Source organism: Triturus cristatus, chromosome 3_1, assembly GCF_964204655.1.
Source record: "Triturus cristatus chromosome 3_1, aTriCri1.1, whole genome shotgun sequence".
Classification (NCBI taxonomy): domain Eukaryota; kingdom Metazoa; phylum Chordata; class Amphibia; order Caudata; family Salamandridae; genus Triturus; species Triturus cristatus.
In genome coordinates, this window is record NC_140583.1 from 918,609,490 (window position 1) to 918,625,968 (window position 16,479).

Sequence of the window (16,479 nt, forward strand, 5' to 3'; positions counted from 1 at the left end):
CAGCCACCCCTCTTCAAGTCACCCATTGTAATACATGGGACTGACCCGTATGTTCCCGTTAACACTTTATGCAATGGAACTTTAATTTGGTTCTTACCTACCTGATGTGTGTGCCCTTAGAATTGATGCACAGTTGTCCCATTCACCTGCTACCCATCAAGACTGCATTCCTCATTGCTATAACATCAGCCAGGCAACTGAGAACGTCAGGCATTGTCTGTGACACAGCTATACACTTTGTTCTCCCCAGATAAACTGGTCCTCAGGGCAAAAGCAGCATTCCTGTCAAAGGTAGTCGCACCCTTCCATATAGAGAAATCCATAATTTTGCCGGCTTTATATGCACTTTACCATTCCTCTAAGGTAGAGGACCGGCTTCAACATCTGGACCCTAAAAGGGCCTTTAGTTTCTACATTGACAGCACCAGGGAATACAAGTAAGCGGACCAGCTATTCATCAGTTTCGCTGGAACATAAAAGGACAAAGTGGTGCAAAAGAGAACCATCTCCCTAAGATCTGCTATGGACTAGCTAAAAAGCAACTCCAAGAAGGATTGTGTGCTCATATATTCTTTTTTCAAATTCAAATCTTTATTGCTTGATTAATTAAAATTATACAATGTAAAACTATCAATTATACAGCCATAATAAAACAATGTGTTCGAGGCATATGAGCTGCAGATTACACACTTGTGCATAGATCGCCATCTGGTGTTGGGCCCGGATGTTTGCAGTTTGTTTTTCCTCTTGGAAAGTCTTTGGAAGTCACGAGGTCGGTGACTCCTCCTTCGGATCGTATTGCGCATGGGCTTCGGCTCCATCCTCAGATTGTTTTTTTCCGCCATCGGGTTCGGATGTAATCTTCGCGCTCCGGATCCGAACAGCTTCCAGTTTGACGATCGACGCGCAATCCTCACCCCAATTCGCGGTATTGTTTCGATCGCGATCTCACCACTCGACGCGCCTCTCATCGGCAAGACCTTCGGTTCCAGTCGTCGACGGCGGCCTTCGGGCCTACCCAACCTCCGGTCCTGGCTAATGGAAAGGACTCCATTTAAAAAGTGCCCCCGATGTGGGTCCAAATTCCCCCACACGGATCTCCACGAGGTGGTCAACCTCTGCCTCTCCCCTGAACACGAGGCTCGAGACTGTCCGGCGTGTAAATCCTTCCTGTCCAAGAAAACGATTCGGGACCGAAGAGCCAGAAGAACCATGGCACACTCTTCGACGCCGATCCCGGACGACATCTTCGGGGAACAACACACAGACGAGGAACTCGTCAGTGCATCCGAAGCCGACGATTCAGATGTGGAGGACATCACGCCGGCACAGAGGGTCGTGAGTACTACTCCCCCCCCCCTCCCCCCTCCCCCCCCCCCCCCCCCACACTCTCACCGGCACCGAAAAAGGCTTTGGTCACGCCTTCGGGCCTAAGCAAGACCAAAGACACTGCTTCCCACACCGCACCTTCGGGGCCGGTAAAGATGCCAATTAAGCCTTCAGGCGGCTCGGGCTCGAGCCAGCCCATCGTCTGAGCCGATAAACACTCTTCGGCACCGAAAAAGAAACCGGCCTCCATCTCGACACCGAGCCCCACACCGAAACACTCGGGGTCGAGACCCAGCTCCTCGGCACCGACCCCATCTTCGGTACCGACAAAAGCCCACAAGACCACCGACACTTCGAAGCCGAAATCCATCTCGGCGCCTACTAAACAATCGGAGCTTTCCAAGCATGGTTCCAAACAACGAACCAGCACCGACAAGCCTAAGAAACCAACGGCCCGACGCCTTCGGCGCCGACGGACCAACCAACCTCTCCAGAACTATTCGCACCGGATCCCTTACAAAAAACATTAACTAAGGATCCCAAAACTGGACATTTGATGCTCTCTATCAAAAAGACAGTTAGACAAACCTGCTCCGCCCTCACCTCCAAAAAGGAAGGACTCTGCTAACTCCCCTTTCAGACTACCTCCACCACCTCCTCCACCTTCCCCTCCTCCACCCCCACCTCATCATTCCCCAACCCCATCCCCGGATGATGATGATCAAGGGGATCCATACGATGACATAGGGGATGTGCCCCAAGATATACCTACAGGGGACCCCACTCCCACAGGATCCCCAGACCCATGGGACGATTATAATATCCCTGATGTCCCTAACGTCCCACAAGACGAACTTTACCCTTCCAGACCTTCTCCACTAGAAGACTCCTTGGGGTTCAACCATTTACTGCCAAGGGCGGCACACTACCACGGGGTAAATTTACATACCGACCCAGTGGAGGAGGATTTCCTCCTAGATACATTTGACACCACACATAGGACCACCTCCATATTGCCTATGCTTAAGGGTGTTATAAAACATGCGCCGGAGGTCTTTAAGGACCCAGTCAGGGCCAGGGTCATTAACCCGCGCATTGAGAAGAAATATAAAGCCGCCCACACAGATCCCTCCTACATCAGAGGGCCAGCGCCACTAGATTCCTTGAAAGTATCCACAGCACGGAAAAGGGCCAACTCCCAGGCGTCAGGTGACGCACCACCACCTGACAAAGAGTCTAAACTCTTGGACGCATCAGGCAAGCGTACTGCATCTCAAGCAGCCAATATATGGCGTATCGCCAATACACAAGCACTACTAGCGAGGTATGACAGGGCCCATTATGACGAGCTAGAAGCCATAATGCACCATCTACCTGATAAATACAAAGCTAGGGCCAATGAGCTAATTAAGGAGGGCAAAACAATTACCAATACCTCCATACGTTGTGCCTTAGATGCAGCAGACACAGCCTCTAGGGCTATCAATACTAGTGTCCTCCTCCGTCGCCATGCCTGGCTAAGGATATCAGGTTTTAAACCGGAGGTACAAGCCTCCATCCTCAACCATCCCTTTGACCAGGAACATCTGTTTGGCCCCAAAGTGGATGACGCCCTAGAGAAAATGAAAAAGGACACTGACACGGCAAAATCCATGGGAGCCTTTCAATCTCACCCTCCCAGATGCTCCTTTCGCCGCTCTTCCTTTCGGAGCACATCCAGAGGCTACTCCTCAGACAACGCTTCCACTTCATACCAATCCACTACTCAGTCCACCTTTACAAGGGGTTATCAAAGAGGCGGCTACAGGGGCAACAATAACAAAGGCAGAGGCAAAACAAACACCGCCCGCTCTGCCACCGCGCTTACCCAATGACTTCCACTCCAACATTTCCTTCCGGTCTGGACTACCATCACCTCAGACAAATGGGTAACGCAAATAATTCGGTCAGGCTACTGCCTAGAACTAATATCTACCCCCCCAAACATTCCACCCAGACAACGCCCAATGTCACAAGAACATCTACTGCTACTCAAGCAGGAGGTAATCTCCCTCCTAGACAAAAAGGCAAAAGAACACGTTCCTACCAACCAAAAAAATATGGGGGTCTACTCCCTATATTTTCTCATACCAAAACGGGACGAGACTCTACGGCCCATCCTAGACCTTCGGCCCCTAAACAAATACATGCACTCAGACCACTTTCATATGGTGACGCTTCAGCAGGTACTCCCGCTACTTTCCAAAAACGACTTCCTCACCACTTTGGACCTAAAAGACGCTTATTTCCACATACCAGTGCACAACGCTCACAGGAAGTACCTCAGATTTGTAGTGGACGGCCAACACTACCAATTCAAAGTGCTCCCGTTCGGAGTCACAACCGCACCACGAGTATTCACCAAGTGCCTAGCAGTGATGGCAGCACATCTGCGAAGACAACACATTCATGTCTTCCCATACCTAGACGACTGGTTGATAAAAGCCAGTTCGTAGAATCAGTGTGTACAACACACACACACCACGATCCAGCTACTTCACCAGCTAGGCTTCACGGTAAACCTCAAAGTCCCATCTACAACCATCACACATAAAACAATATCTAGGTGCCACTATAGACACCTCAAAATCACTCGCCTACCCCAATCCTGCCAGGGTTGCAAGCATTCAGGCTCTATGTGCAAAATTCATAGCACAACACTCCCTTCCAGCTCGGGTGTTTATGCAACTAATAGGGATGATGGCCTCTTGCATCTTCATAGTACCTTAACCCAGAGCCATGGAGAGATCAGACACCCGGACCCAGCTCAGCTCAACCTTGTGATCGGCTCCTGAAATCCTAGAATTCGGGTACCTAAATCTTCCCCCTGATTGTATGAACGTCATCAAAGAAGCTAGGCGCCCTACCACTAGAGCGTGCTACGCCGCCAAGTGGAAACGTTTTGTTGTCTATTGTCATAACAACACCATTGATCCCCTAGATGTGTCCATTCAACACATCATAGGCTACTTACTCCACCTACAAAGGTGCAATCTAGCCTATACGTCCATTTGACTACAACTCGCAGCCATAGCAGCTTACCTACAAAACAGGCAACATCTCTCACTCTTTAGAGTACCTGCCATTAAAGCCTTCATGGAAGGCCTTAAAAGAATAATTCCCCCCAGAGTGCCACCCTCACCTGTGTGGAACCTAAATATCGTTCTCACCAGACTAATGGGACCTCCTTTTGAACCACTACACAAATGTGAACTTCAATTCTTAACATGGAAAACCGCTTTTCTTGTAGCCATCACTTCCCTCAGAAGGGTCAGTGAGATACAAGCACTTACTATTCAAGAACCTTTTCTACAAATGCACCATAATAAGGTGGTTCTCCGTACCAACTCAAAATTCCTCCCCAAAGTCATTTCTCCTTTTCACCTAAACCAATCTGTAGAACTACCAGTATTCTTCTCGCAACCACAAACTGTTGCAGAAAGAGCTCTTCACACACACTAGATGTCAAATGAGCCTTACTCTACTACATCGAGAGAACACAACCTTTCCGTAAGACCAAACAACTGTTTGTCTCTTTCTCTCCACCACACAAGGGCAACCCCATCTCAAAGTCGGGGATAGCTAGGTGGATTGTCAAATGCATTCAGATTTGCTACCATAAAGCAAAACGAACGCTATCCGTTCCCCCTAAAGCCCATTCTACACGTAAAATAGGGGCTTCAATGGCTTTTCTAGGAAACATCCCATTAGATGATATCTGCAAAGCAGCTACATGGTCAACACCGCACACTTTCACCAAACACTATTGTGTAGATGTGCAAACTAAGCAACAAGCTAGTGTGGGCCAAGCTGTACTCAAAACATTATTTCAAACCACTGCAACAGATACGGGTGGTCGCCGCTAACGGTGGGTACTGCTATATAATCTATGCACAAGTGTGTAATCTGCAGCTCATATGCCTCAAACGGAATATGCTACTTACCAATATGCATCTGTTCTTGGCATGTAGAGCTTCAGATCTACACACGCCCACCCACCTCCCCGGCTACCTTTATCTGTTCCAGTTTATCTTATTTAGATAACACACACATGGGCATCTTCACTGTTATTACTACGCTCCATCTTTCCCTGCTGGCGAAAAACAATCTGAGGATGGAGCCGAAGCCCATGCGCAATACTATTCAAAGGAGGAGTCGCCGACCTCGTGACTTCCAAAGACTTTCCAAGAGGAAAAACAAACTGCAAACATCCGTGCCCAGCACCAGATGGCGATCTATGCACAAGTGTGTAGATCTGCAGCTCTACATGCCAAGGACAGATGCATACTGGTAAGTAGCATATTCCTTCAATTCTGAGGACCAAGAGAATTAATGATGTGGGCAAATTTAATTCCTCCATATTACAAATCTACACTTCATATCTTTATATAACAAGCATTGGCATAGACAATAGGTCTTGCTTTTGGGATGTTATAAGTTGTTAGTCCCAAAAAATAAATGCTGCCCAAAGGCTACACGTAGAACGTGCTGAATTAACCGTTTGGAGATGCTTGCACTTGAGCTGCTATGGCAACGAATGCCAAGAGAAAGTGTTTAGAAATGTCAAACACACCAGCAAACAACACGACATATCATTGTGTATGGAATGATATCCACACACGGGTCTACGCAGGCACATGCGAACAACAAACAAATCATGACTTACTAAAGTCTAACACATTTGTGAGAAAATCACCAAGATACCACAGATTTGTTGGGCAGAAGCAGCATTGACTGGCAAATGCACCACACAAGTACAGGGGTTGTTTCAGACGGTCATCTCAATATTGACTCACAAAGTCCCACCATGAAAACATTCAAGGAACAGTGAAAAAACTTCTAACGTGCAAGTCAAACATCCAGGTGAATTGTTGAAAGTCCTATTGGAGAAGTGACATGATACATACCACACATGTAAGACTTGGGATGCCCCACTTGCACTCACTGACGATTTTCACATCTTGTTTTTGTACAATACCCAAAGCTATTTTTAACACTGGCGGCAGCTGAATAACTTTTGCGTAATAGTTGAAGTTAACGTGTGTTGCTGTAGGTCAAAGGTTGCATCCTGCCACTGCACACAGGCTTCTAGAAACAGACCACAGGCAGGTGCAGAAGTGTGCACTCTGTAGGAGCGCTTTGTTCCAGACAGATTCCTCCATTGACTGCTTTAGTTCTCAACCCATGATAAAGGGATGGACTTGTGTTAAAGAAGCACAGCTTTTGCCCTTGATAGATTGTCCTGAAGCTACGCTTACTGTCAGTTTTATGGTGAAGCATTTCGCTTTGTCCCAATAGTATGATGTCAATTTTAGGTCTCGCCTGGCGAACGCAGCGCAAAGCGCTGCTGTCGCCAGCGAGATCTATTGTTGCTGACTGGCCTCGGAAGTGGGACAGGAGATGGGCACGCGCAGGCTTTGGCGGATTTGAGTTGGTGTACGCGCACGTACAGCCACGCGGTGTGCACATCTCCTGTCCTCTTCCGTCCTGAGCAGCCTCATGCAATTTCTTTTTTTTTTTTAAATGCGCACGCGCGCTCCAAGCACTTACCGGCTCTTGTTGGGACTCTGCGCTGCTCCTCTGCTGTTCCTGCCGGTCACTGCAGTAACACGCGGGGCTCCGTTTTGCTCACAGGAGCCCCGCCTGAAATCCTGCTTTGGCCGCACCATTCACGAAGGCGGGGTGGGCTCCCGCCGGACTTCCTGTACTGTGTTTTTTTTTTTTTTTTGCCTTGGGCACTTTGGCCGCCACCTCCCTGGGAAGCACGAGCCGCGCAGCACTCATTAAAGTCTGGCGGTTTTGAAGTCCGCACATGCCGCCACTGGGCACGAGCCGCAGAACACGCGAAAGTTACAGGTACATTGCATGCGCGGGCAGCCCTCTCCCTGGCAGGTCTCCTCCCCAGCCCGGATATGGAGCTGCTTTCTCTTTTGCTTGTTACTCTAATGTAACCTAAGCCACAATGACACCTATTTGCTTGCGACGTTTTTAATTCAAAACAATTGCTAAAGTAGTTGTTTCTGAAAATGTACGCACCGTGTAAATTATATGGGCTCGATTTTAAAGAAGATCAAGAATCATAAAATACACATTATAATCACAATTATAATTATTTATAACATATAATTTGGCGCATAGAAAAAAAGTCTTTGGAAAGTTTAATTTCTATGTGAATCTTGGTGGTAGTTAGTATAAATCTACTCCAATGGAAGATGGACGCCCGCATCGCAGACTAGTCAAAAAGAAAACTGTGCCTTCAGAGCTTGTCTGTTTCCAGGGTCTCTTTATTTCCATGTAGTTCCTCGGTTCTTGACATAGAAAAGGGACGAAAGAGCAGAGTGCTCATTGAAACAAAAGACGAGCTTGTGTTCAGCCTACTCACCCGAGAGCAACAGAAGCTGGGTTGTTTCCGGAACTGGGTTTTCGAAGCCGGAAGTACACTCAACTATGGCTGCTAGGAGTATTAGGACGATGACAGCAGAGGCGATAGGGAGATGGAGCAGGGTGTGTCAGTGAACCGCTGTATTGGTCCTCTTCCTGCCTCCGATGCCGGGTGAGCATTATGTCTCTAGGACCATCAGCATCATTGCTCCTGCTACCTGTATCCATTTACCCTAACCTCCTTTCGAGGGGAGGCAAATCGTATATCCGCAGTGCGGTCGTCTTTGATACAATTGTTTTTGAAATTTACTTTCTCATTAGTGAGTCTTGTGTTTCCCCTTAACCCTCTTTACCTTCAGCGTAAAGTAAGCGATGCTGGACTTCCCCTTTTAATGTATGTTCACAGTGTAGGTGGTCTGTGCCTTCGTTTTTCTCTTGCTTTTTATTAGCTCAATGTCGTTGTCCTCTGTTCTCCCTACTTTAAGAGCAAGGCGTGTGCATCTAGGTCTGTATACTTTAATTTCGAGTTTGTGCTCCGAGTTATCACTCGTCTTTCTCTAGTCGATAGTCTGTATTGCGATACCCTCCTCATTTAGTGATTGTTCACATCCCATGTAATCCCCTAATGGCCCTACAATTGCTTTTTTTTTAGGTCGTGCCTACTAGTCACTTCAAGCTGTGTGCGAAAAGATCTATTGTCCTCTTACCGTGAGCTTAGAGCTCGCCATTGCTTACCCACGGTTTGCTTTTTTGGCCTCACTCTCATTTGTTTACTTTGTATTTATTAGCTTGTGTTGACTTGCCTTCTGTTCTTCGCCCAACCCTGGATCATGTCCTCATTACTCGTGTCCTTTCACTGTTAAATTTTCAGGCACTAATTTTATCTTTCTGTACAAGTCTTCAATGACAGTGCAAGTGTTTTCCAGCTGTCTCCCTCATGTACTTCTCTAGCCCTCTGTGCTCCGTAATGCTCTCACTCGGCTCTTGTATGTGTACTTTTCTCCCACCCCCTATGTATTGCACTCACCCTCATGTGTTAATGCCCCTTCTTTGTTTTGTCGCCCTGCTCTTTAGCCTGTGTAGTACTTTTCTCTTCATGCTGCCCATGTTGTATACTTTTTCCCGCTCTCTGTGTTGCTTCTGCTCTTGCCCCCTGTGTTGCTTCCGCTCTTGCCTCTTGTGTTGCTATCTGTGTACCTCATCCTCCATGTTGCTATTCATGTTCCCCACCCTCCATGCTGCTTCCGCTCTACCTACCTTCGGTGTTGCTTCCGCCCTACCTACCTTCGGTGTTGCATCATTCAACCCGGCATTCTATGTTGCTTTCCGTGCCATGGTTTTTGCTTCCCACCGCCTTTCCGTATTGCTGTCCGCAACCTTTCTGTGTTGCTTCGCCTTGCCTGGCCCAGAAAGAAACAAGCATTTGCAATACAATAGGTCTCGCATTACTGAAAGTTTGAGCTAGTGGCGTTGCTTTATTACTTGCAACACCAATAGCTCAAACTTTAAGTAATGCGAGACCTATTGCATTGCAAATGCTTGTTAATTTTGTGAAGACTGTCCCTTTTCTCTTGCTGCCGAGTGCACCTTATATGCTGCTTTGCTGAGGCTCCCTTTGAATGTGCTGGTGGGAAGGGACGCCACTGGTAAATATAAAACAAAAATAAATAAACAGAGCGTGGTGAGCCTAAATCGGGCGCCACGCTCCGAATTAAAGTAAGACAGCACTGTAAAAAAAAAAATAAGCCCGCGAATGGTGCGCGCGAGAGCGACCACCAGAACTCGATAATTTAAAACACGTCGCCCCTGAGATGCGGGAGCTGCTGGTGTGCGCGCACGGTTGCGAGTAGCAGCATATGTTTCCAATTATCGCGCCCGTGTCTGGGCACGATATTTGGAAATATATGCTGCTGCTGCGCGTAATCGCAAGCACTAGGCTGTGGGCGTGCACATGGGTGGGACAAAAAGAGGCTTTGGCCAATTGCGTGCTGTGTTTGTTAAAAAGACGCACGCAAAGGCCAATAGCCTGGGGCAAAATTACACGCACAAGCGTGTGCGAGCGTGTGGTGGATTTCGGAAAGCCCTTACTTAAGGTCGAGCGGAGCAGCGCATGCGTACTGAGCTAGGCTCAACCTAAAAAGGACAAGTTATCCCAATAAAATCATAAACTATATACAAATTGTCCTGTACAAATTAGATTTCTATACTAATCGGTTTAAAAAACTAAATTTACTCAAATCACAAGCTTCTAGTTTCTTTTTTGTTAAAATCAGAAATTTTGTAAAGTGTGCCCTCATAATTATATCAGTCGGCTTAAAACAGACTACCAAAGCTTGTCTAAGAGCTCGTACTCCTACATTATTAAAATAGTTTTTAAATATCTCCTTCTTCCTTCATTTCTGGGCATATACAAACTAAGTGGATCATTTTTTCTTCCCATTGGTTGCATAGTCTGCAGGGAATCGACTTAGATGGTCGCAATAATGGCATTGCATGCGTTGATCCTGGTAGATTACCAAATCTTGCTTTAATAAATATATATTTTATTTTTGCAGACCAAGGTATTTCTAAATAAGACTGCGATTTGGAGATCTGGTACTCATTCAGAACCATCCATGTATGTGCTCTATTAGTAAACAGCGCTTTATCTTTCAGCAGTGACATTCGTTTTGTTATTCCGTTAATTGTCTTTTTGAAGGATGTTGCTGTTATGGCCATTTCCCAAACCTCATGTGCCGATAACTCCTTCAGTGCTATTTGTAAATATTCCAAAATTGTGAACTTTGATTCAGCTGTACTTCTTGCCAGCGTAAAAAACACATTGAGTTAGAGGTATTTGTTCTTATTCGTTTCCATACCTTTATATATTGACCCATCCTTGCAATTTACTGATTGGATATACCAAATTCCAATCTAATTTGTGCTGGTAAGTCAGAAGTCGAGACAAAAACTTGAAAACGTTGGTAAAAGCATTATTTAAAAGTACAGAGTCCTTCCCACAAAGTGCTTCGCTACCGTAGGTGAGACTGGGCAGCAATTTTGCATTTATTACCTGTAGCAGTCGGAGATAACTAGGACCCCCCCCCCCAAAGAATTCTGCAATGTACAAAATGCCATAAGTAAGAAGTTACTTCTCTTTGTCAGCTCTGTTTTATGTTGACAAAATGAGCCCTTGTCATCGAACAAAGCACCCAAGTATTTATAGGTTTTCATTTGTTCCAATTGTCGATTTTGCAAATACCATTTATATTTACTGCGATTCAAAGCCTTGTTATTAACTTCCATTACTTGCGTTTTGGCTTCATTTATTGTCATCCTGTTCTCCATTGAGTATTTTGATATTTTATTTCTAAGACTTTGTAGTCCTATTTTTGTTGGACTTAGCAAAATAACGTCGTCAGCAAATAATACATTTGAAATATGCTAATTCAGGCGGATAAGCATTCTCGTTATCTAAAGCATCTGTGAAATAAGATAAAAATAAATTAAAAAGATAGGGTGCAAGAACGCACCCTTGTTTTATACCCTGAAATGTTTAAATTTTTCTTGTTAGTTGCATGCTCATTCCGCCAGAGGAAGGGCTGCTGCCAGGCAGCTAAATGGGCATCCTTCCACACTTACACAGGGTGTGGAATCTGCGGTTATAAGTCTCTGTAAGAACAACAAGTTACAGTTACTTACCTTGGATAAAATCTTTTCTGGGAGAGACTCTAGCTATCAACAGATTCTCCACTGACCCACCTTCTTCCCCATACTGTGGAATGGACTCATAGTCCATTTATAAGATCCGAATTCCAGAAGTCTGCACACTGCCAAATTCTGATTTCAATGGCTCTGCGTCTGCTGGCACAGACAAGGATCAGTCAAAAACCAACATCAGCACGTGGAGATGGTGCAGATATAGTGGCCTTGACATCACATCACGGCCCGACGGACCTGACACAGCGCGACCTAACGCTACCTACAAGCATGCAAGGTAATTTCTATGAAAGTTTCCTGATTCAGTCTGGTGCCTCTGGAAATTTGCAATGTGAGGAATCTGCGGTTAGATAGTCTCTGCTGGAAAAAATGTTATCAAAGGCAAGTACCTTGCTCTTTACAGCCTTACATGAATAACTTGGCCTGGCTTTAGGAACCAGTTAAGCGCAATAGCCTAAATAGTGTTTTAGAGGGCATATACTAGAGTTGACCTCCGCACCTTATTTGGGGCCGGGCATTACGGAGTTTCGAAGGGCACAGAACATCGCTCATAAAAAGTACTACTCTTTTGTGCACCAGTGACATGATGCTTAGTGCTTGTGGACTCAATGTAAATATGTTGTCCACTGTGAAGATATTTGTTTATCCGTGTATTCTGCTGTAATTCTAACTGCAATGCTCAAATACAAACCATCAGCGACATACATATAATTAACACAGATTTTTGTTTTATGTAGCATATTCCAGTCTGATATGGAAACTCCTCAAGATGCATGGCCAGGAAGTGGCAATCATAGAATGGAGTTCTTAACCATGTTAGATTCTTCCAAGATTGTGTCCAGTGAAATGGGAGACTAGTAGGGGAGAGTCATGTTAAACGACTTTAGTTGGGAAATTTTGAGTGTAAGAGATATGATGAGAGGAGAATACAGTTTTTCGGGTGTGTAGTTAAAAGGTGGTGAGAGTCTGCTAAGTTTGAGGCCCACACCTCTGCCTCAAAGGGAGCTTTGAGCAGGAGCTTCCCGTGCAGGTAATAGCTTTGGGGCCGGGTTGGGAGTGGATTCAACAGACGACCACAACGGAAAATTAAATAAATATTTTCCCTCGTATTAGTCTGTCGAAATTCCCCCCCACCCGGCCCCTCCGCTCTTACCTGCACGGGCCGCTGCTGGCTAAGAGTTGCGTGGGTAAAGATTTATTTTTTCAGTTCCGAAGGCAACCAGTATTGCTCAGTCATTAAATTGCACTTATGGTTTTTGTCTTGAGTGACGTCCACAGGCAGGAAGAAGAAGCTGAAATGGCTGGAGACAAGGAGCTGATTGGTGCATGCTGAAAGCCTGAGGGGATAAAGTGGGTGGGGCTAGATGAGGAAGAGAGTCTTCTGAGTTTTGAGATGGGTGATAAGGAGGGGTAGTGGCTGAGAGTCAGTGAGTAAATGGAGGGGAGGTAAATGTTTGAATGGTGTAAGGAGATTATTGAAAGAAGCATGAGTATCTATTTGGAGGGCGGTGAAGCATAGGAGGCTAATTCAGTAGCTGGAGGAATTTGATTTTGGAGGAGGAATGAAGAACTAGAGTCTGATGCTTGTTGGCTGATCAGGGGTTATATTCGGGTGGGTGATGGAGTGGATTGCAACAATGGGATGGGACAGAAGAACTGGTAGTTTAGGGTCTAAGTTGGAGGCATGTGCCAGGGAACAAAGGCCTAGGAAGTGGGTTGGTGGGTCATGGGTCAGGGCCCTGGGACCACAAGCAGCAGACAGAGTCAGAGATATGGGTCATAATGGGTTAAAGCCACAAGCCCAACAGGGAAGTGGACTGTCCAGAGAAAGATGAAAGTCCCTTTGTTGGCACTATAAAATAGTAACATTTTCCCAAGTGTTTAAACTCCTTGTAATCTGCTGTTCTCTAATCATTGGATCACTCTTTGTAATCTGCTGTTCTCTAATCAGTGGATCATTTGGTAATATGATTGAAGTGGGTCTCATAAATAAAGTGCTGCATTGCTAAAATACAAACCGTCCGCTGCATGCATATAATTAACACAGATTCTTGTTTTTTGTAGTATAATCCTGTCTGATATGGAAACTCATCAAGATGCATGGCCTTTCCTATTGCCTGTAAACCTGAAACTTGTTCCTGGTTATAAGAAGGTCATTAAAAAACCAATGGACTTCTCCACAATTCGGGAAAAACTAAACAGCGGACAGTACGTATGAAACCTTCTGTCAAGTGGTAGACAATCTTGAATTTTACTGTGGAATGTCTCTCTGATTGGCAGCACAGATTCCCTTACATAAAGTGAGGCTAGTGAAACATTAAAGCAGTTTACTTGTATTCCATATTTCTACAGTTATTCAGTTTAGGTTATTCATCTTAGGTATCAGTGAGCGTACACAGAGTATAAAATGAAAAGCTTCAAGCATTCCTCAAACAACTATACAACAAGACAATCTTTTCCAGTGACACTGTAGCAATGCACACTATTACAATCTTGTGGGGAAAAAGTGAAATAAAGGTAGTAAAAGTTATTGAATAAGTGAAAGTTGAAGAAACTGAATAAAAAACAATGATGTGTTTTAAATACACTGAAGGGGAAATGATTAATAATGGTTATGTGAGGGGGTAATGTTGATGTGCACCTTGCAATAACTGTAAATTAAGAAATCTAAAAAAAGGTTCTTGGATACTCTCACATCTAAAAAGTCTGAACATCAGAGGTAAAGTTAGCAACTACATCTTTCGATCTAGGTAAAGAATCATATCTGGCTATGGCGTTATTTAGATGAAACATAAAATTCATTCACAAGGTTGCACATGCAAGTTCTCACTAGAACCTTCAAAGTCAGAAGTTCATTAATATAGTGTCTTACTGGTAAACTGCAGAAAATGAATCCTTCATTTTGTGTTCATTATATTATTTCTAATAAATACTATTTATTTACATCTTCTTTATCATAGATTTTGCCGAATCATAAGGCTGGGAGTCCAGAACCTTTCTTTACAATGCTTATCACCAGCTATTATGGCCAGATTTTGCCCTAGCACTGTACAGCTTGAGCAGGACTTGATACCACCCTAGAGATTAAAAGACCGGGGCACCCCAGAGGGCCTCATTTCCTTTTTCTGCACCAGAGGTGTCAGAACTCCAGAATGCTGTTCTAAGTTAGTGTTCCAACAGTAATGCAGGGATCTGAAAGAAACACGTTAGTTAGATTCCTCACCTTAGAATATCCCCAGGCATCAGACTGGATCCGGAAGATTTTTCGTCAGCAATACCCCTTGCGCGTCGCTAGGCGTCGTCTGCGGCTCCGCGTCCGTCGTCGGCGTCGTGCGCCGGAATGACGTCGTCGGAGTACTTAGACGCCGCCCTCGCGCGCTGACGTCAGTTCTTCTTTTTTCCGCGCCAGTAAGCGCAGATCCGGGAGAGCTACCCCTTTAGTCAATTTTTGACTAGTTTTTTGATCCTTTTTGATCCTGTCAATCGACTCCGGTGCCGGTAGGATGCCTGGTTTTAAAGCCTGTGCTGACTGTAACCGCCTGATGTCGGTTACGGACCATCACCGCCGGTGCCTGTACTGCTTGGGCCTCGACCACGACGCGGAGTCGTGTTCCGACTGCAAGGCCCTGACCTCGAAGGCTAGACGGGAGCGGTCCCGTAAGCTTCTCGAGATCCGCCACTCGGCTCCGCGCGTCGCTCAATCCCGGTCCAGGAGGAGGTCCAAGGATCGGTCGCGGAGCCGCAGCCGACGTCACCATCGGTCGTCGGGATCCAAGTCTTCGGGTAAGTCGAAGCATTCCAAGAAGTCCAAGAGGCGACATCGCTCTTCGGACTCCCCTCGCCGGTCGTGCGACTCGGCCGAGGGTCAGGGTGGTTCCACCCCCGCGGCTCCGGCGGAGCCGCAGGCGCCGCGCACGTCCCCATACCCTCCGGTCCCTGGGACTGACGCGACGCCGGCGGAAGTCAGTGCCTTCCTCTCGGCCATGAGGAACCTGGCTCCGTCGTCGGCGCCCGCTGGTGCGCCTTCGGGCCCCGCGGACCCGACTGGGCTGCCTTGCCTGCCGGTGGCTCCGGCCCCGGCGCCGTTGACGGCTCCGGCCTAGACGCCGCAAGCGCCCGAGGGACCCGTTCTCGAGTCCCCGTCGACGCCGGTCGACCTCGTCACGCCTCCTCCGCCGGCGTCGACACCGGTACCACCCCCGACGCCGACGTCGACTCCGCTCGACGTCGTGCCCCAGTTCAGTCCCGCTCCGGGCCCGGCGCCGGTCCGGCATCGATGGACGCAGAGATCGACGCCGCTAGAGACACATTTTGTCTACCGCCCGGCTCCGTTACTTTCTCCTCTACACCAGGAGTCGGATGATGGGGACTACTGGGAGGGATCCGAGGATCCTATGGCCGCTCAGGCCCAACTGTCCCAGGACTGGGCAGATGAACTGGGGGAGGCCAGTGGTCTGGATACCTCGCCAGACACTGGATTCATCTTTCCTCCGACTGTGGCGTCGGAGGAGGGTGCTGCGCAAGGCGGCCGCAGCCCTTGGGCTCGAGCTACCTGCCGTGGCTGTGAGGACGAACGTCCTCACTGAGGTGCTTCAGACTGCAGCAAGCTCCACTGAGCCTCTGCTGCCGTTCAATGAGGCCCTCACTGACGTTCTACAGGGCACCTGGTCCAAGCCCTCCACAGTTCCTCCTGTGGACAGGAACGTCGCCAGGCGCCACCGCCCTGCTCCGGGCTACCCCAGTTTTCTGTCTCAACACCCTACCCCTGAGAGCCTGGTTATCCAGGCCTCCACCTCCCAATCCTCTTTCCCGACCGCCCCGCCGGACCGGGATTCCAAGAGACTAGAGCAGTTTGGCAAGAAGCTGTTCTCTTCCCTTAGTTTGGGCCTGCGGTCTTTGAACACCGCTTGTCTCTTGGACCGTTATTCCCACTCTCTGTGGGATGCGGTGGAGGACGCGCTGCCCCTGTGTCCGGAGGAGGTCCGGACACGACTTACCCAGGCTCTGGCCGATGGGAGGGATGCCGCGCGA

General features: G+C 47.2%; 1 protein-coding gene across 22 annotated transcripts in view; it reads left to right on the top strand.

Moving 5' to 3' along the window:
* BAZ2B (bromodomain adjacent to zinc finger domain 2B) overlaps positions 1–16,479 on the top strand; it is a 1,481,286-nt gene that overhangs the window by 1,443,365 nt on the left and 21,442 nt on the right. For all 22 annotated transcript variants that reach the window (XM_085645472.1, XM_085645482.1, XM_085645489.1 and 19 more), the window contains one exon: positions 13,513–13,656. In XM_085645472.1, the coding sequence (XP_085501598.1) occupies positions 13,513–13,656 (144 nt within the window). The remainder of the gene's footprint in view (positions 1–13,512; positions 13,657–16,479) is intronic.